The 21,775-nt window shown below is 54.8% G+C and overlaps 1 protein-coding gene across 1 annotated transcript; it reads left to right on the top strand.

Annotated features, from left to right (window-relative positions):
- Nucleotides 1-16,964: 16,964 nt before the first annotated feature.
- Nucleotides 16,965-18,077, top strand: aah1-1 (Adenine deaminase; the record flags this gene model as incomplete). Its single annotated transcript, XM_032037432.1, has 1 exon — nucleotides 16,965-18,077. The coding sequence occupies one exon, from the start codon at nucleotides 16,965-16,967 to the stop codon at nucleotides 18,075-18,077; it is 1,113 nt and encodes a 370-aa protein (XP_031883516.1).
- Between the last annotated feature and the right edge of the window lie 3,698 nt (nucleotides 18,078-21,775).

The following is a 21,775-nucleotide window of genomic DNA, read 5'->3' as shown; positions in this document are numbered from 1 at the left end:
GCAGAAATGGGGAGTGCGTCTGGTCGGAGTAAAGAGAAAGCGGGTAGGGTAGAAAGACAAGGGAGGCTAAGGCAAGGCAAGGCAAGGTACAGTAGCGCTGCTTAGGTCGCTATGTCACTCGACGGGTACAATACAAGCACCGGGGGTTTAGTGACGATGGTTTGCGGTGCCATCGAGGCATCAGGTCTGGATCCGGGGCTCTCCGCGCGTGGAAGCAGAATCGGAAATATTATCTGGAGTGGTGGAGGGCTCGACGGCATCCCTGCTGGCACTAGCACAGGAAGCAAGGAGGACGAACAGGGCTGTGGAAGATGCTCATCAACCAAAGTAACTAACGTGTTTCGACCGGAGAGTGGGCGCTGCCGGGGTGCCAGGGTCCTGGTTCAAGAGGGCGAGGGACCCAGGAACCTCGGACAAGTCACCAGGAAGTCCCATGATCCCTGTGGTCAAGCGTCGACACCCAGCCCAGGATTCATGATGGCGAATCGGCAACAGCTTCGAGAATAAGGTCGCCGTGCCGCGACTCACTGACATTTCCCGTCGACAAGCCCACTTGGACTTGGCCAGGGTGCTGGTCCTCAACTTTTTTGCGCAGGAAACAGGGGAGGAGAACATGGCCACAACTGCTGCTCCCCTAGACAGGGGTCATCTTAAAGGGGCTTGACAAGTTGGTTGGGTTGGCTTGCGTTGATATGACTTGTGTTCTATGATCTGAAGGGACCACGCGGTTTGCGCTCCTTTCATCGGGGATTTCGTGAATGGTGGGCCAGGAAAAGGGCACACACGTTACCACAGATCCAGTCGCCCAAGGCCGCCCACGATGCAGAAGAGGTAATAATGCGCCCCGAATTGTGGGAGGGTAATCAGTCATGCAGCTTCGACATCTAGGCCTGGGGAAAGGAAAGGGGGGGTTTGCCTGACGTGGATGTTGACTGAGGGCGGGAAAGAGTTCAGGCGTGACGAGAGAGAGAAAAAGAGGGAGACAGAGAGAGAAAGTGTGTGTGTGCATGTGGGTGTGGGTGTGTGTATGCAAAAGAGTGTGGATGGATGTACAGACACTCTTCATAGGATGTATGGAGGGGAGTTGGGTGCCCGTCGTTGGTTCGGTTGACTCTTGCTAGGGGAAGAACCTGCAGACTCCGCACATGAAGCTCTTCCACTTCTGCACTTTATTGCAGGAGACTTGTTGCTGTTGGGAGTTGGCCGGCATTCTCTCGGGTTGTGCCACTGACTTCTGGCGCTGTGGGCTGAGGGCCTATTTTAGGACATGATGTGCATCCAGAATCCTTCCAGCAGTATTTGCAGCAACTTGCAGATGGACCAGCTTTGGTCCAGGTCAGTTGCCTGAGTCTTCTCTGCCATGTTGGTTTTCGTGTCTTGCTTCTGCTTGCCCTGCGTCCAGTTCCTCTACCGGGCTTGAGGCGACTGGACAGCCGACAGACGAGACTACAGCCCGCCCGGGCGGAGGACGTGCGCTTAATGAGAAGGGGCCGCTAAGCCGTTCGTCGGGAGCTATCGAAGAATGATCTTCGGGGCTTTTTCGCTGCCAATGGCCGCAGCGGGTTGATTGGTTTGACGACGGCCGACAAGCATGGCCCTGACCACGTAACCGCGACCCGATCTTGTCATAAAATCTGGCATAAGGGTAATGTCCGTGGCATTGCGTACTAGCCGGTTATAACAGAGGGCACTTAACCAATATCTGGAGCGACGTACGATATTGAGGTGCTTCTGCTCAGTTGATAAAGGGGACGATATTTCGATTGATCAAGGCATGGGACAGGGGAAAACGAAACAGTGACATCCACGTACCTTCTTAGTCCAAGGATGTCTCGGCGAAACCCTCAGAAAAGAGTTCACCCTCTGCTTGCAGACAATGTGCGAGCCCGTGTCTGTCAACGTCTCAACAGATTCTTTCTCAGCCACCAAGCTATGCTCTGTGTGTATGTCGTGTGCGGTCCGTCGGGTAGCGGCTGGTTCTCGACCTTTCTGCAACGGCCAAGCACGTGTCTTGTTCACTGCTGAGACCAACGGGCAATAAGCATATTTCGGTGGCAGAACCGAAAGCCCGATTGACGTTTTATCTCTCCGAAAGGTGTCGATAGACTGGTGCAGACAGGGCTTCAGCAAGGGACAAGCGAACGTTGCTCGCAGCTTTCTCAAACGCGTGGCGTAGGATGGCGTCGCCAAACCCTGTGTGGGAAGGAAAGTCAGCACCCAGAGCAGGGTTCTTACAGCGCCTTGGTGTGCTTGTTGCGTTTCTCCAGTATCCGTTGACCGATTCGAGGCTGCTCTCCGGGCTGTTGGCTAGGGGTTGAGATTGGCGGGGACTGTTTTCGCAGGGGCGGGAATCTGCACGTTGCCGCAAAAGAACACGGTCCACTGGCCACGCAACAGACGTGATGATGTTGCAAGGGTTCGAAGAGCCAGCCGGTGTCAATGGCAGGGTGGAATGTGACGAGTTTGACAGGCCTAAAGCCGACGGAACCGCAGAATGGCGACAAATGGGCTTCTTTCCAACGGCCGCTAACACGTTTCTTGGCCGGGGTTTGACAGGCCCAGCCGGCGAGCGCAGTCACTACTCAAGGACTGTGACGGACCTCTGCTGCAGTTGGACGGCCTGAGAAGGGGGACAAGACCCGGAATTGGGGCGCAATCACTGTTCGAAACACTTTGATTCGTGACCTGTTTTCGGGTGTCTTTGAAGGAGGGTGTCAGCCGCCTGGCTTCGGCTATGTTCGGAGTAGGATGCAATAGAATCGTTTCCAGGAAGTGACGATTATGGTCGGCGACAAAAAGGAGTAACTAGATATTTTGTGCGGAGAGGAATCCGCATTTGATGACGCAGACAGTCGTTGAACCACCTGTGTTATTGATCAACCACGGCCTGAGCCGGTCCAATCTGTCGGTGCTAGATGGGACTGGTCTTGGCAAAACCAAAAGAAGTGAGCTGGTCCTGGAAGTCAAGATTGAAGTCGGTATGTATAAAAGGAAAGCCCAGAACGATTCAGGGGTGGGCGATGAGCATGAAGACAGATGTGATATGACGGTCGTATTAAGGTGGGCATGAACGGTGATCTCCAATGAAAGACGCAGGACAGATATAGAGCGCAAGGAGTACTCTATAGTTGACGAGCAATACCTGTGGAAGCCCAATGCAAAACAAGTATGATGGGGTTGTACTGCCGGAAGTTCCCAGACTGACTGGAGAGAAGTGGCTGTGGTACTCAACCAAGGGGCGAGGCGTTGCGTGGCCCAGAGAGCAATACCCTCGTGGTAATAAAGCATACGGATACACTGACGGGCAAAATTTCTGTTTTGACAAACTTCTACCGGTATGCCCACGCGGTGCCGTGGGGTAGGTAGGTTAGGCTGGTGCCCTGGAGTGAGTAGTGACGACGGTGTAGAAAGACGACGGGCCAGTGATCCCACACACCCAGTAGCCCGGGGCGGGACAGATCAGCACTGCAAAAGACATCCTTGCAAGGGTGTGTGGGCGAGCTTGAATGCGCCTGGAGATGGTCTGTCGTCCTGTCTTCTTCCCATCAAGGAGCCGATCAAACGCACCAAACGGCACGAAAGAGGAAGGTCAGAGACGACAGTGCTAAGAATAAGCCATGGCTGGCGAGGGGAACGCTGGTAAACCGAATTGGCGCAACGTTCGTCTTGCCGTGGGTGACAAGTGGCAGGCAGAGGTCAGTGTGAGCCACAACCCCGCAAGCACCAAGTTGATTTTGGCCTTTGAGAGGTTGGACGGGGCGATTGTTAAAGTCCCGGTTCCAGAAAATCAGATCCCAGGCCGGACGCAGCGACGGGTGGTAGACGCCGGGTCCTCTTCATGGGACAAACAACGTCAAAACTGCATAGTCCAAGGCCAAGGCGTGAGCCGGTCGGAGACTGTCCGATGTGTAAGGTGAGGCGCCGCGAGGAGAGTTACATGGCGCTGGGCTGCAAGCCTGCGGCGGCATTGGTGTGCGTTGTCGTCGAAAGTGGCGTCCAAGATGTGCACACTAAGGGCACCGCACCACACACAGCGCGTTGTAGCGTGTTTTCTGGCATGCGCCGCAGAAAAGACTTCCAACTGCTGAGCCAACGGCGGCGAAAATTCAGCTATCCGTAGACAACACAATACAGAACTGATGCAACTGGTTAGCCCGCCCGCTGCTGCGTGGTGGCCTGGTCCATACCCTTGGGACATCGGGGCCGTGGAGCAGGCTGTGCTGGGACTTGGAGCAGGAACTACAAGAAATCCGAAAGAACTCGAGTCAAGCTGAGAGCTGCATCGTCCAGGGCCCTGGCCCCTGGCCGGTCTGTTCCTGTTCCCGTCTGTTCCCAAAGGAAAAACATCGGCGGGGAATCGGGATGGCCAGGATCCCGGGCAGGGATACGCAGTTTCTCAGGTCTTTAGGTCAACGCTTGAGGTTTTTTTTTTTTTTTTTTTTTTTTTTTTTTTTCGTATTTGATATGATGATTGATCGGTTGTCTGTGCTATGAGAAAGTCTCCCGAATGGTCTCTGCAGCGCCGCAACCCCGGATCATGTGTAACTGCCTAACCGTTGGAGTCAACGAACGGGCGTTAACATAAGTTGCGCCAGATGGGACGATGCGAAGCGAGGGGTTCGCCTCCTCTGGCTATCCCTAGCCTTGTGCTGGAGGCTTCGTTTTCGTGTATCATTGCGTGGGCTCCGGCAGGGTAGGTACAGTAGCACAATGTGGCTCTCGCGGGTATTGTCTGGAATAGCAAAGAGCGAGGTGCCGGCCGGGCACAATAGCGGCGCTAGTCAATGCCGTCGTTGGGTTGGGCTTTAGTGTGGCAGCTCTCAAAACTCAAGTGCAAGGCCCCCAGACGTTGAGACAGTCTCGATTCTCCGTCAACGAAAGGATGAGCGCCGGCAATCCATGGTGAGAGGGGGGAGCTCAGCCGTTCAACCGGCGAGGTCGGCCGGGGAGGAACGGCAAACCAAACGGACCTCCACAGCGGGTTCGTTGAGTTCCGCCCGTAGGTAGGTGTGTGGACTGTGGAGAAGAGGAGTGCGGTGCGCTGGGATGGTGGGCTTACGAGATGAATGGTGGTCGTAAAGAGGTAACCGAGGGCTATCTCGGGCAGCACGCACCGAGTTCAAGCTTCTTTCCTAGCGGCATAGGTAGCTGGGATGGCTTGAGGCGGAAGTTGTTGGTGTGAAGTTGTATTAGTTGTGCGGGCGGGTAGTGTGTCTGGTCACTGTTGACGAACCGTGGTGGGTGTTGGTGGCTGTGGCAATGGCAGCAGTGACGTGACAGCCCGATGTCATTGGAGAAACAAGCAACGAATCGACACATCAATCAAGGGGCAACAGACGAAGACGAAGCCAAAAGCCAACGCCAGCGACAGTGCCAGTGCCAGTCGCGGTCAGGTCGACCAGTCAGATCGGTGTGGGTGTGAGTGCGAGTGTCCCGCCAAAGTCGCGATTGAAAGACCCAGGACCGGGCCCAGGGCCCAGGACCAGGACCGGGTTTCGACTCCGGGTCCCGAGCTGCTGCACGGGAGGGTGCTAATCCGTGGCGCCGTCGCAGTTGGCATCGGTAGCGTAGCGCAAGTACCCATAGGCCGTGCCTTTGTCCCAGAATCCCACCCAGAACGCCCTCCAGTTCGAGCCGAGTACGTCGAGAGTAGCTTCAGCCGTTTGATAACGTAAGGCAATGTCTTACGGTTGGTCTTTTGGAGGTAGGGTTGTGTCGTCGCCGCCTCGCCTGTGGTTGGAAGAGAGGGAGAGAGAAAGCCGGCGGCATCCCATCCAGGCACATGTTAGTTCATCCATGGTGGTTTCAAGAGCGTCTCCGGCAGGCTTCTTCCTGTGGCTGGTTGCCGGCCTGTTGCGGAATGTCGATCCAGGATATGGCGGGTAAGGGTGGCTTTGGAGACGGGCGGGCGAGAGAGCGAGCGAGCGGTGCGTTCATCAGTGTTCATCTGAGAGGGCGATAGAGTTGAAAGTCTGAGTGTCCCGCATGTGTGTGCAATCAGAGAATCAGAAGCAAGGTCGTTGTCGTCCGACTTGGTCCTTGGGTGCGGCGTGCCTGGGCTGAGTTGGCTGCAGAATGAGTGCGGGCATGTTCAAGAATAGCAACAGTCAGAAAGTCATTCGGTATTGCTTGTTTTGATTAATGGGGTGAAATCAGGCCATTCCCAAACAAGAGACGGTTGGCGAGAGACGGAAATGCTCGCACCCCCATTATGTCTGAGGCGGGTTGAAAGATGAGGAGAAGGTCGGTCCAACAGTTTTTGATCTGATGATTTTGCCTTGCTTTGCGACGGTCGCTTCACTGGAATGGGCTCTCCGGCTGCAGTTCTTTGCGATGACCTATTTGGTTTGCCTTGACTTTGGTCGCTCCGGACCGACAGTAGGGGGGGATGCTATTGCTGGAGCGGCCAGGTTGGGAAATCAAGAGGGATCCCTGAGCGGGCAGAGTTTCGCGGTGCCCGTTCAGCTCCAAGCGACAATATGTGGTGATGATAGTGCTGTTGTTGGAGGTGGTGGTGATGGTGGTGCTAGGAATAGATGGCGACGGGCGGCACGGTGATTTCCGAGGCTGTGGTCAATTGCTCTGGGACCTCCATCCACTCGCAGCCGTGCTGCTAAGTATGGTACTCGGCAAGGTAACGTGCATTGATTGCTTCCCCCCCAGGCTTAGAGTTTCCGAGTCGAAGATCAGAGTCGGGCGAGGAGGAGTCGGGACTCGGAAGCAGAGACTGTTTGACTGATTGAATTGAATTGAGGGGCTCAGAGCGAGAGTTCCAATTCCACTTCCAATTCCAGGTCCAATTCCAGGTGCGATCGCCCGCATTTGCCGTGGAAACATTTGATGGGAACTCGGCATTGGGTTGATTAGACAGCAGGGAGCGTTGCTGCAGCTGTGATGAAGATGGACATGATCGACCTGCGGAAGAGGAGAGGAGATGAAAAGTTCGAGGCCAGACTCCAGCACAAGGCAACGTGAAGCAGGGAAGTTGGGGCCAGGCCAGCCCACGCCAGGCAGGGTGAGATGAAGGAAATTGGCAGACATCTGCACCTGCACCTGCAACTGCTGCTGAGTTCTCAGCTGTTGGAAGGGGCGAGGCGAGGCAGGGCAAGGCGAAAGGAAGGCACCTCCCTCCAGGAAAGAGTACCTACCTACCTACCTTACGCCTATCCGTACCTTCCTGGAGCAAACCACCACAGCACTTGCACTTGCTCAGCAGCGACGACACACCCTGCCCTGTGCCACCTGCCATTTGCTACGTCCCACCTGGTGCCTGCTGTCTGGCCACCTCATGGTCTCCTTCCACGACACGACCCTGGCCTTGAATTGACTGCCTGCGGCCCGACATTTGAGGCATCCATCAGATTCTCAAGTGGGGCCTTTGCGCATATTGAGGAATGCAGGAACGTACCTGAGGTAAGGTAGGTAAGATGCTACCATAGGGACCTTGCCAAGATATTGCTTCCCGGACTGGTTCCTGCCACCAGTTGAACAACATTCGAGCTCCAGTTCTCTCCATCTCTTCACCTCATGACAGACGCTTAATGGTTTCGCGAGGCCGCCTGGCGAAACAAAGTGAAGAGACACTGACACTTACATGGGCGACTGGGGTCCCGTCTCGACTGCAACTTTGGCTTTGTGCCTGAGGCGCAGGCCACTCAGATAAACTGTGAGATCGGCAGCTGGCGTTGGAGCCAATGGAACTCGGCAGACGGCACTTGCCTAATTTCCAAAGCCTTATGCGGTGCTCGTACGTACTGCGTATGTATGTACCTGCCTCACCTTACTATTACCCTACTCCGTACCTGTCTGAGTCTCTCCCGTCTCGAACTCTTCCTCGAGCGTCGTCCCTGGCCGCTATTCGCACCCTGACGTAACCCTGGACCTATTCATGATGAGAAATGTGTGCCACCAACCGCGACCTGGTGGCTCTCCGGCCCCAAGCCAAGGTTCCTCCTTCGGCTGCAAGTAGAGGCACAGCAAATGCGCTGTAGACAGTACATCGACATCGCGCCTGCTCAGTGGTGCTTGTTCCTTCCATCTCCTTAGCGTCCCTCGGCACGGCTTACGTACTCTACTAGTCCCGTATCGGATTAGCGTCCCCAAGCAGACAGGGCGATCCTCCGATGTACCCCCGTACCTCCACACCTCCGTGCCTTCCCGACCGAGAGAACTGTCGTTGTTTCCCTGTTCGGTATCGCACCCTACCTAGATCCTGGAGCCTGGCACCTGGGGTCCCGAGCCCGGAATTTGCTCAACGACGACTCGTCCTGCGCGGTCAGCTTTCCGTTCCATGCCTCTATCCATATCCATTCGCCTACGGGGCAACATCCGGACGCACCACCTACGAGGTACGCCAGCAACGCAACTCTTCCTCGCCTCTGCTACCTACCCTACCTACCTACGTGCTACGCAGTACTCCGCCGAGTTTACGAGCGCAGACGAGACTTTGATGCAAGATTTTCTATCGCCCACTCACTGGCCCATGCAGGCAGGCCATCCTCGCCTTGGTTCGTCTATACCATCCCACACACTCCGCGAGCTCCTGGACTTGCCCTTGGCCTCGACCTGGTCCAATCTATGTGCTACGCCCATGCCGGAAGGCCAGCCGAACCCTGATCAACACCTTGGACCTGATCCGGATAACATCTCCACGATGGCCCATGCCTTTTGGTACCTGCTTCGCCAACCACCAGCCTTCGGCGACTGGGTTTGAGGAGGAGCCCCAAACACTTTTGTCTGTCGAGGCGGTCTGTCGCTGCGTCACGTCGCTTTCACTTACACGAGTCGGGCTTCCATACGGACGCGGGTGGTTCCTCAACAAACATCGTCGCCCGCAAAGGCGAACTTTGGCTTTGTACGAGTACCATTCTGCCTGCCCGGGGCCCGAGGCATTTGGTCCTGTTCACCCGACCTCGCCTCCGGGCCAAGTCCCGACCCTCCTCCACATCCCATCGGGGCCATCAATCGCGGTAGACATCAACCGCCCATGGATGATGCCTACTTTGCGTTATTGCAGTACTCGCACCTCCTCTTCGTTGCAGCAAGCGCGTGCTACTTGCCAGGTCAGCCACGCTTCGACATCTGAAAGGAATGCAATTAGCCTTTCCCCAATCGCCTGGCCAGCCGAAGCCTACACAACTGCCAGACGTTAGCTCCCACCGGCGTCATACACTACAACGAGTCTGCTGGTACTCTAATCGAAGAAGTCAATGCCCCTATCCGGATAACCTCCATCGCAACCCACCTGCCGGCTGGAGATCATCCACGGGCAGCTCTAGCCCCGAATTACCGCCTTAAGCCCGATGCCGTCAAACCGTGGACCGCCAACGACTCGGCCCAGCACCAACCACATCCACGTCTACAACCCACCGCCCACGAAGTTTGTGCCCACGAAGCTTGCGGTACAGAGTACAAACTCGGCATTCTCAACGCAAGGCTCCATCTCGCCCTGCCTCTGCCGATCCAGGAGCCATCGGCCCCACGCCGCCCACCAATATCGTCGCTAAATGATGATTTTTCTTCCTCAAAGCCGTTTTATTCCTGCATGCTAGTACGGAGACATTGGCCATCTCTGACTTTGACTGTTCACATCTGTCACCCCTTGGGATTTGGTGGAGATGTTGAGCTTCACACCAACAGGCCCAAGGTTCAAGGTACGGCAACGGTCCGTAGTCGCTAACCATATCTACAGGCGCTACCAGGCGTACCGAGCACGCAGTAAAGAGAATGTGCCACTTGCAATTACATCGAAACTCTTGAAGAGAGGTTCCGCCGGCCGGGGATTTTGATGACGACCGCCTCCTGGGCTAGTGGCAGTGCTACCGAGCCCGCAGATTGACTACTTTGATGCCCACTTGGAGGATTCCGCATTTCAACCCCATCGCAGTGGTATCACCACTAAAAAAACAGTCGGTATCATCCGGATTCCGGATGCCCCCAAAAGCTCATAAAGTGGCTCCATACGATATCGCATCCTCGAGGTGTCACGACCATCCAATTTCCCCGAATCATGTCCCACAAGCTCCGTCCTGCTCGGGGTGCCACGCACGGATGACACTTGCCAGGCCTAAACTGCCCAGGGCACGCTGCACAGAGGGAGGGAGGGGTTACGCCACTAGCAACCGGGATAACATGCCAGCAGAGAGGGCCAGGCCAGGCCGAGAACCGTTGACAGCAAACGTGCGAACGGGGGAGGCTCCAGTTCCATCCCACGCTACTTGCACTACAAGCTGACGATGGTCAGTTGTCGACGACATCTTCGGCCAGATGTCCGGCATCACTGGAGAAGACATGGCAGCGATTTGCAGTGGCCGACCCGTATCCCTACCCGTGAACACATGAGTAGCGGTTGAAGTTACACCGACCAGTTTGTTGCCCACACCTTTTGCAATGGATGGGATTTTCCGGCTGCGGGCGCGGTACAGAGTATTACGTCGCAGCACTAATACCTCTGGCTCTGGGCTGGATCTGGCAACCCGGTCAGAGGCGCCGTAGCCACGTTGTCTGCCCCCTACAATCAGGCTGCGTACCACCTGACTGCCACTGTTTGCTACGGTACCAAAGGTCCATTTCGGTTCGCGTTCAGGTACCGGAAACCTGAAAGTGAGAAGCGTCCCAGAACCCCAGCCAAAAACATCGACATCGCTGCCGATGGCCCGAAATTTCCTCCGACACGCTCGCCAGAAGTCCCAGGCTTCTCGTTTCTTCCCCGAATATCTGTCAGACTGCCACGCACTTGGCGTAGCATCGAACCCCCTCGCAGCAGCGGCAGTGGCAGCGGCATCACCAGAACCCAGCGGGTATCAAACAGCACCTCGACGTGTGCCTGGTTTTGTATGCGGCCTCCTGCCTCCTGCCTCCTGCTTCGCCCTCTGCTCCTCCTCCCGCTCCCGATCTGCCGTCTTATTTAATGCATCACGGCACAAGTTAGGCGCTCGGCCAGTTAGCCGAGCGCAAGCAAGCCGAGCCGACCAATGGCGCGGGCCTAATTCCCTCAGCGCAGGGGTGGAACATCATCTTGGTTGCGCAAGATTTGATCTCGCAAACCGCGTCTTCCCGCCCTGGAACGCCCCGTGTCCGCTGTCGTGTGTCGAAGGTCAGCGGCCACAGCGCTCATGAAGCCCTGTCCTTGTCGGATTGTTCCCCCCAAGCTTGTATTACACCAAGTCTCCAGACACACTATTGCTCCTGCAGCAGGAGCTGTAGCTGGGCAGACAGTACACAATGCAGCGGCGGACGCAATACCTACTACAGCACAGCACGAGCCCTAAGGGGGCCTAGTTCTGCTGGCCGCCGGCTTCGTCTCCCAGCAGAGCCCAGCCGCACAAGTCGATCCCTTCCCCTTTCTTCCTCATGGTCCTTTGAGACGCTGTTTTCTCGCCTAATAGGGGCTGGCAAATGCATCCATCACGACGCGGCATCCCACTTCCCGATGAATATGCGGCCGACGAGATTTGGAGGCTGCGTGTACGTTCCCACCCAGTACTACGGCACACGAACGGCCAGCCACGGCCATGCTTATCGCCTCCACGTCAAGAACGAGACGCAGAGATGGCTTGGCTTGCTTGGCTAACTCGCTACTTGCAAGCTACTTCTCAACGCGCTAGGCAGCTAGCTGCCAATGGCACACAGGCCAACATCGGTCGAATCCTCCGATATGGAGATGTCCCTTGTAAGGTTCGGAGGGGTTCACACCCTTCTCCAAGCAGGGCACGTCCGCCATGGGGTTGGAACGTTTTCCGCATGGTACGGATACTTGGTTCGGATCCCACAGTGGTCGAGGCCTGCTGTAGCGATTCACTGCTCCACTGGTCCGCATCGTTCATTGCATAAAAAGGGTGTTGAGCATCGGAGCAGACATCGGTACTCTATCCATGAAGCAGAAGCAGCCATGCCCATGTTCAGTGGCCGACCCGGAGCTAATGCATTGATCAGGACCAGCACGAAATGAACAAGACGCCAGCAATACCAACCTGAGCAACCACTGCGACGCGGGGTTTACCTTTTGATGCGCAGGACGAACAGCAAAAGCTAGCGATCCAAACACCTTAGGGACAGACATCTCATGCTTCTTCCTTCTTGCAAGCCGATCATCTGTAGGATGCAGGAGGTCCAAGGCCGCAGGAATTGAGGCTCCCGCGCTCCGGTTGTCTCCCGGCTTCTACCCGTCCAGCCTGTCTCGCCCCCAGCCCAGGGCACCCAAGGCAGTCTCAGCTGGCGTGCGTCCTGACTAGCTTCCCAAGCCACGGTAGAGGATTGCGTGACTAAAGCGCAGATCAGTGAGCAGTGGCAGATGGTTGCACAACAGGTGCTCACAAACATGGCTGCCAGTCGTACGCAGAAGGGGCCTGTTGCACGACTCGTTCCGGCCGGCACAGCGAGCTTGCTGCAGCAAATGTAACGCGATCCTCGACTCGTACAGTACCTTTAGATCGCCATCGTTTGTTGCCTTTGGGAGCCGATGCAGGAGACTTTTGCTCGGGTCATGGCGGCTACACATCAACCAGGAACAAGGTCAGCAAGACACGATGATACCAGGGGTTTTGCAATCTGATGGATTATGGAGCCCGAACAGTGCCATGTGGAATGGGGACGGATGGAGATGCTGACGTTGCCGCAAGTCTATATCTGTGCACGAGACCGACGACGGCCGCGCTAGCTCGGGACCGGTTCGATATAACGCTCATTAACGACGCCATTCCGCCCCCGCCCCCTTTGCCAACATCAACCGTTCCTCTGCCGCAGATTAACAGCATGAAGTTATAGGCAAGAGTCTGCACGCACAGGAGATTTGGTCTAAAGGAGCTGTGGAGCCGACGTATCGCATCTCATCCCAACCGAATGCCGAATCTGCCTGTTGTATGGATGAGATCGGCTCCGCACGCTCATTGTATTAATAGCTAATTCAACCATGGATAGACGATGCTCCCGCGTTGCTATTCCGTGTGTTTGATGCCCACAGACAACAGCATTGCTTGCCTTTGGCATGCTGACTTTGGTTATCAGAGTTCTCGGGACCCTCGAGACCGTTCCATGGTGCCGCCCACAACCGACCACACTTGCCATGCTGCTGGCGCGATTGGCGTACCTAGAAAAGCTGGCTCGAGCTCAAGGCTTGTCGGCCCTGATGAAACATGACAGCCCGGAGGAGTGACTTGCCAGGTTCCATCCGCGAAGCGAATCTACTATTACAGACCAACCCGCTGCCAGTTTATCTGATTCCTTAGACTTCTTAGCGCACAGAAGATTGGGTGATAACCGAGCAGAGTCGAGTTTAGCTGTGGCAGCATCCCGTCACCGGCACGGCCTCTAGTGTCCAAACTGGCACATCCTCCGCCCCCTCCAAATACACCATCTTGGAGCACCGAAACGGACCAAGTACAGCGCGTGTTACAATGCAAGCATCATTGCAGCAGCCCGAGTTGCACAGAGGCCCCGACTCGGTCAATCACGGGACCGCGGAGACGCCATCGACCGTCGCTGGGACTTAGGGTGTCATTCGGTATTTCCACCGGGAGGGAACAGCGTCCTGGGTAGCGTGATCACCATCTACGAGGCAGGCAAGGCAGAAGTGGTGTGCAACCCCGCATACAAGACGGCTTCGTTGGTGGTTGTGACTTTATTGTCAAACCTCAGCTTGGACTATGGATCTCCCATCAACTGGCAACCTACTTTCCACTTTCCACCAATCCAGGCGGTACTGGATAATGTCATGGCTTGATGGCGCCCGCGTGGCCATCGTGTCTTGTGCCGAGGACCGCGGAGCATCGACTCTTCCGTGGTGGCACGCGACGTAACACGGCCGTCGCGGTCTGCGAGGGACACAATAACGGGTGCTGGCAACATCGTATCGCATAGCTTAAATTGAGTGCGCGACCAAGTACAGCGCGATGCCGTGCGACGGAAGCTCCATGTGGCAGCCCACACTTAATTAGAGAGAGAGAGACTCGACACAACATGCGCAAAACGACCAGCGTGATGGTCCATAGCCTTCTGGATCAACATGATCAACAGGGCAAAGCATACCTGCAGCTCAATCAAGAGGAAGCTGCAGGGGAAGTTGGGAGTTCGCAATTTTTGCCGGAAGCGATACCAACAGACACCCTATCAGTGAGCGCTGGGCATTTAGCTCAACCCGTGTCTCTGTTCGTGTCTCTGGCGAACATCAACTAAGAGTAACCGCACCCGAAGAATGATGCGGAGAGAGGTTTTGACTCCATAGCGGCAGTTGGGTATTGCCAACAGGCGGTCTGCAAGCCGTGTGAAACAGGGTGACCAGAGAAGCCCTTGCCGACTTGCATGAAGCTGGGGCAGATGGTCTGTCTGAATGGTTCCCACATTCCTCTCGGTGGGGGTGCATGGGTGCCACCCAGGAGCATCCTCGCCCGCGGGTTGGATGCAGACACGGCGGGAGGACGCCGGGACGGGTCCAGCACGGAGTACGGGAGCGTCGGTAGGAAGTTTGAATTCCTCGTGGTGACCGAGGCGTACTGTCGATCTTCAAGAAGAAGGTTTGCAGTCACATCCCAAATCTTTGGATAAGGTATAGAGATGCAAAGTCTGACAAGATGGTGGTTGCCGACTTCAAACGGACAGAATTAGAACACGCATACAAGGCTCGACACGAACGTGGGCAACGGTCATGTTGTTGCGCACAAGCATCAGGTGCGCGCACGGAAACGGCCATGACAAGCTTAAAAGACACACAAGGGATGAAGGGACGAAAGACGGCATAACCCATCCTCCCATCAAACACGGTCTTGGGAGCTATTTCTGGCGATAAGCTTTTGGAGGTATGGCTGGCGGAGGCTTCTTTTCGGTTGGAGATCGATGGTTGCGACGGCTCACGTCACAGACACCATGGGATTGCCCGTGCCAGCATGGATGGGGCTGACAATCAAGCATGTCAAGGGCCAAGAGACCCTTCGAGGGGGCTCAGACCAGACCAGACAAGGGCGCTGTCCGCTGCATCCTTCGGAGCAACAGCCTGAGGAGGCGTGTTCGGCCGTCCATCTGACAAGCTTGGGAATATCATCCAGAGGTTTCAACGATGCGAGAAAAAGCTGCACTGCTTCACTCTGACCAAGCCACCCATCCATCGGGTGTCGTTCCTCGCGTCCCACGACCCGACGGATCTGCCCACCGTACCCTTGTCGTCTGCGGTGTTTTTTTTTTTCCTTTCTTTCTCATCCTACGTCCCTTGCCCCTACGTTCCTTGCCCTGTGAGGCCCACGACTTACCCTGCAGTCAAAACACTGGGATCACTGATCAGCCCTCGCGACGACCAGTTGACGTCCAACCCAGGCCCGGGATGATCCCTACGGCAGGCTTAACCAGTGGTCTTGGGGAGCAGCGGCGCCGACTCCCGCCAGCACGTCAGCCCCCGAGAAAAATAACCGGGGAATCGGCAGGTTCTTGAGACCTCTGCCTTCTGCGACAAGAAAAAGCAATGGGAAAGGTCTGGACTCTGGAGACAAGCCATTTCCGCCCATGGAATTGAATCCTGCATGGGATGATCCGAGAGACAGCCGGTCACTAGTCGACCAGGCACGGCAAGGTGCAGATTAGGATCTTGACAAGTTGGATGGCGGATTGAAGCTGGGTGTGCCTCCTGCCTGCACCTTACAATGGCAAGCTTCCATGAGGACAGCAATGATTCTTGTGGATTTGAGTGACTCGACAAAGACAAAGATCCTGCGACAACGTGCAGAGCCAGGCGAAGATGAATTAGGATTGCAGCCCGAGCTGTCTCGCGGCTTACTCGTCCATCATCTTGACAATGGTCCATCCGGAGAGCAGCCGCTTGTGGAGTGAGTCGCACATACTTCGACGAGGCATTCCCGACCATGCACGTCATTGTCGACATTTTCGATACTCAACTGCTGCCCTCTGCGACATGCCATGTCGGCTCACGGATTCCCGGAAGGCGATGTAATCTGTAAATGTCAGTCAGTAAGACGTGAGATGCTGCCCCGATGCAAGCGGCTGCGACATGACCGTTGCGACAAGCGGGCGATGTGCTTGGTTTTGCGGAGCTTGTTTCGTCGTAGGTCACATTTCATCTCATGTTTCCCATGTCGATGCAACTCTTAGCTCGCTTCACATGGATATTTTCAAACCGTCTTGTCGTTCGACAGCTTCGTTGGTCGTGCGTTTAATGCCGCAGGCCGTCGCGAGCCCGGAAAACTGGTCCACTCGCAATAGGGAAACGGCTGAACTGCTGGGGATTCTGGCGATGCTCGCCTCCGGATCCGTGGCACGGGAAGCTTACTTGACCAGGGGAACCTTTGTCTTCAGCCTCGTTCTCGCGTTGTACTCAAGCCTGAACAATGCTTCATGTGTTTTGGAAGCTTGTTTCTCCGGCCCGAAATGGGCAGCCTCCTTTCGCCATTATCGATACCCGTCAAGACCGTTGCAGGACGGATTAGATATCTCCAACTATTAATCCACATTGCGTGTTCAGGCCACAAGGTGATCAGCCATCGCCGGAGAGGGTCAAGCGGCGATGCAAGCGCGTCGACACCTCGGCGAGCGACGCTTCGCCGGCCTCCGTCAAAGAGACGCGGCGGTCGCCGACCGTTGACTCATCGAGGGGGCGACCGATTGATAACGTAACGATAGCTCGATGGAGACGATGAAAACGCCTCACCAAATCATGATGCAAGGTTTTGAGAAACTTTCAAAGGGCCAAAAAGACCAAAAGAGGCACCAAGCCGTGCGTTCGTCTTCAATACTTCTAGAATTTCGACAGGATCTATTTTGGTCGTGAACGACAAAGGCAGAAACGTCGACACTTGGGCAAACTTTTCGAGGTGAAACATCCCATTATACACCACACACCACCGCATCAACCTTTTTGGGCGCCGACTTCACAGCAGCAGCAACAGCAGCAGCTTGCAAGCCTCTCAAGCCGACTTACCCATCCATCACCTTTCAGCCTAGGGGGAAAGGCGAGTCTACGCAGAATGTGCAACGACAAGCTCCACGATTTCCTTGTCGATCTACCCAAATGCGAGCACCACATACATATCGAGGGCTCGCTGGGGCCTGAGCTGTTGTTCCGCCTCGCCGAACAGAACAACATCTCCCTGCCCTCTGACAAGGATCCGGCCTTCGCGAGTGTCGAGGCCCTGTACGAGCGGTACCGCAACTTCACGTCCCTTGACGACTTCTTGCACTACTACTTTATCGGATTCTCCGTGCTTCTCACCGTCACAGACTTCGAGAAGCTGGGGTACGCCTACTTTGAAAAGGCAAACTTGCAGGGCGTCCGCCATGCCGAGGTCTTCTTCGACCCCCAGGCGCACACCAGCCGTGGCGTCTCGTACGAGACTGTCGTCGAGGGCCTCGTTCGCGCGCGCCGCCGCGCTGAGGCCGACTTTGGCATGACTATCGAGTACATCGTCTGCTTCCTCAAGCACTGCCCCGTCGAGGACGGCCTGCGCATGTTCCTCGAGGCCAAGGATGCGGGCCACTTCGCGGACGGGACCATCGCCGGCGTGGGCGCGTCGAGCAGCGAGGCGCCGTACCCACCCAAGATGTTTAAGCCGATCTACGACGCCGCCCGGGAGGCGGGGGTCCGGCGCACGGCGCACGCGGGGGAGGAGGGCCCTCCGGCGTTTGTGGTCTCGGCGCTCGACGACCTGGACGTGCAGCGCGTCGACCACGGACGCCGGTCGAACGAGGACGAGGCCCTCATGGCGCGGCTGGCGCAGACCAGGACGCTGCTCAGCCTGTGTCCCATCTCGAACGTCGTGCTGCGCGGCGTGACAGAGATCAAGGAGCTGCCCATCCGGGAGTTCCTGGATAAGGGGGTGCGGTTCAGCATCAACAGCGACGACCCGGCGTACTTTGGCGGGTACATTCTGGAGAACTACTTTGCGGTGCAGGAGGCGTTTAAGCTGACCATGGAGGAGTGGGAGGGCATTGCGGTTGGGTCGGTGGAGGCCAGCTGGTGCTCTGAGGAGCGGAAGACGCAGCTGAAGAAGGAGATTGAGGCGGTTGTTTCTAGGCATAAGGCCGTGCTGGCATTGGAGGAAAGAATGGAAAGCCTCGCGGCGCAAAAGAGAGGTTTGTGATTTGAATAGTTTTGGGAATGGATTTTGGCGTTCTCCGAGTCTTGGTGGGACAATTTGAATACGACCTGAGGCTTGACTGGAAAGAGGATGACCGGCTTGCAATAGAACACATTCAAGGACGGCTTCGTATTTGGTTCTTCTAGCTCTTGTGAAGGCTCCTTGATATCGTTGTTGCCATTCTTGACTTTGTGAGGTTCGTCGTTCTTGGTTTCGCCATCATCGTCGTCGTTGATGCTGTTGTCGGTGTCCTCCTGAGCGTTCCCCAGATTCTCATGATTGTTATCCTTGACGTTATCGTCGTTACTTCGTCAGTATCGACACCTTGGCAGCTCCAAGCTCCTCAAATATTCCGAGCCTAGAATCAAAGTGCGGGCATCGTCTCTCATTTTCCTTCGCCCTCGACCTTTCCACCTCGTCGAGTACCTAGTCCGCTCGCATACGGACGTTCGCCGAAGTTCTGCCGTAGCCGTCGTGATCACAGATCGCGTCGGTTGATGAACGTACCGCCAATGAACCATAGGCATATTCGATTCCAAAGACGAAGTGATCCAGACACATTTTGTTCGGTCTGCTACTTAAGTTGCTGGTTGGTCAAATGTCTTTTATACCCTGCAGATGCGGCAGTTCGAAGGCCGTCAGAATGGCTAGCAACGTGCTCCACCAACCCCGCGCGAGAGCTTTCGAGCGCATATAAAAGCTGATGGCGCCGGCGATACAGGTCTCAACGGCCAAACAAGCAAAATCAGGTAGCTTTTGATAGTTGGTGACAAGGAAAACACAGGAGCAAGTATCCAGGAAGCCGCCATGTGAGACCACCGAGAACTGTCCTCCAATCACTTAGAAGCACCTGGAGACTTTCCCCAGCTTGTGGTTCTGTTGTCAGCTGATTATTCTGCTTCGCGTTCTGTTGGTGCTTGAAATGCGTGGAGTCCATTCTTGTTCCGCGGTCTTCGCTTGCAGGCATCACTCATGAACCCATTGGAGGCCTTGTGTTCCAAGAGTCCCTTCGTCGTAGTCCTTCGATTCGGGCCTGCTTCCAGACCTTGTAAGATATCTCAGGGCCCTCCTTTATACCTTGAATGAACATCATAACATGCAATGCTGTGTATATCTCTCGTGACGTCACATGTCAGGGCAACTCGGCGTGTCCAGAAGGGTTTCCAGAAGGACCCTTGGCTATCCTTCCTAGCTTGCGGCTGTTTTGGAGAGGTTTATTCTTTCTCATATTATATCAACACCTCGAAAGGTGAGGGATCCATTTTCGTTTCACTACCTGTATCCAGCGTTCTTCGGCTCAGCCCTGTCAACGATTAATGTGCTCAGACCCCATGAGTTAAACAACGCTCCGGATTTCAGGCTTCGTTCCAAAAGCTTGCTGCAAGCACCGCTCGACGCCCCCTTTTAGATTCTGACGGCGTGCTCTAATGACCGTAATAAACAGGAGCAACTGGGTGCCTTCGACTTATGGGATCTCTTCAATAAATAGTGTCTCCTGTGCTCCGGGAGCAGACACATTATTCTGGAACGTTTCTTGACTCTCGATCTTGACAGCAACTCTCAAGGCACCAACTCATAGCGTGAAGGGACGCAATGCTGCACATGTCTCTCATCACGCCAAACCGTCCGTCCCTCCATCAAGGAAAGCTCGCACTAGTCAGAGTGGTGCCATCGGCTTCTAGCCCTGTTATCTCTCGTGTATCTCCCTTCTTGTGTCACATTTGCCGCATGTAGCCCAAGCTGCGGTTTATATCCGCAGGGCGCACCCATCTATAGTAGACTTCATTTGCCTTTTCTTGTCTGGTATCGTCCGTTGTAGCATATTCCGCGCAGTATGCATAATGCAGTGCATGAACTGACTGCAAGATCTGGAAGACGACTCTCTTCTCTTAGCTGAAGGTCAATCTGATCTTCGGTTCCAAAATCTTTATGAGACTTATTCACAAGTGGATACCCGTTCTCCATTCGTTGTGTCTTTCTTTCTTGCGACTGAGCTGATGGGACTTATATACAAAACATTTGACCGAGCAGGCCCCACGATGAGGCCCAACATCTGGACACAGGCATGAGCTGTGCTACTCAGATCAGACGCACCCAAACATCCATTAGGTTGCTTATGTATATGTAATCAGCAATGAACGCGAAGGAATATGACTGCCAATTTGCCATAGTAAAGTGTCAATTTTGAGGGACTGTGACCTCGGCTTTGAACACGACATTCTCTTCCTGTACGCCTAGTTCTGAGGTATTCATGCGGTATTCTTTACATGACAGGCCGCGAGAGGAAACGTGTCATTTCCAACGCATTGGAAAACGCATTGGAATAACGTATTAGAACAAAGTGATCATGATTTTCTTGAACTCTGTGGCGGTCTATCGCTTCATTCTCGGTTCCTGTTCTTGTCCAAGCTTCAAGTTTACTTCGTACTTTTAAGTAGGTTTTCATGTCGGATTTGTCTTAACACACGGACGGTTCTGACCATGTGTGTCCACGGGGAGCGACAGAACAATATGTTGTAGAACATGAAGCGAAGCTGAATCATAGAAGGCGATTTCAAGCTCAAGATACACCAGTGACACCGAGAAGCTGCCTCTTCGTCGACTATTACTGAGGCGCCCCAGACGTTGTTGCACGATGTGGGAAGGCTTTTGAGAACGTTCAAGTTCAAGAAGGGCCCCCTCTGCATCAAATCGGCCAATACGCCGTATATGAAGACGATGAAAAATCAATAGCGAGGAAGAGGACCACACTCGTCTTTCGTCATCCCACCGTCGCAGCAAACTGCAAGTGAGATATACTACCCTCATAGTCAATCACGACTCAACATCCGTGACAATATAGGAAGGCGACGCAAGGGTGATTTAGACTATAGGTCTTATGAAATGGCAGTAATGGCCGCCATCAATCTCTTACGGCACCCACGAGAAACCACTTGCTTCATAGACCGAGATTCCATCCATGTTGTGTGACTGTACGCATGTGCACATCCACTCCTACGAAGGTATCAAACCATTTCGGTAGATCTAACATCATTGTAAGGGCGCCGAGTTCAGAACATGGGCAGAATACTCTGGAGGCGGGGATGACAACCACTTTTAGGAGATACTTAGACGCCATCTGTTGTTGATCCGATCCCCAATAATGTGCTGCTTGTGAGATTGTGAGATTCCCCAGGAGGGTACCATGATCAAATGATGACCAATTTCATGAACTAGGGTCATCACACCCTACTATCCTGACGGCTAAAGAAGCTAATGATTACATGTAATTTATACAGCCTAGTTGTTCGAATTATGACCTGTCGCCGATGGCTTTCTCCAGCACGGAACTATCGTCGGGTTGCCACTCTTGGAAGTTGGGATAGCAATGGTAATTGTTGACACCTCGAAAGGTGTATAGCATGAACCAGGCTCGGTATTCGTGACTGAAGAAAACCCAGTACCAGAAGCACAGAAACACCGTGATGAAGTCTCTTCACACAGACTATGGGTGGAGAATAGGGTGAGTGGTCTTGGACTATGTTCCAGCAGCTGGATCATCGTGCTTGAGAGTCGAGGCTTTTGTGTTGCAATGCCGTATGAATCACCCGAGGACAGAAGCCACAGAAGCCAAAGAGTGGGATGAATTGAAGTTGCTTTGGATGTGGATATGTCCTTTGCCTCGTCAGGGTGACCATCACCCAAAACACTTGGAACTTCAA

Source organism: Colletotrichum fructicola, assembly GCF_000319635.2.
Source record: "Colletotrichum fructicola Nara gc5 chromosome Unknown KSG_Nara_v1_contig05, whole genome shotgun sequence".
In the NCBI taxonomy this organism is placed as follows: Eukaryota; Fungi; Ascomycota; class Sordariomycetes; order Glomerellales; family Glomerellaceae; genus Colletotrichum; species Colletotrichum fructicola.
The sequence above is the reverse complement of the archived record's forward strand: the minus strand, read 5'-3'. Positions and strand labels throughout refer to the sequence as shown.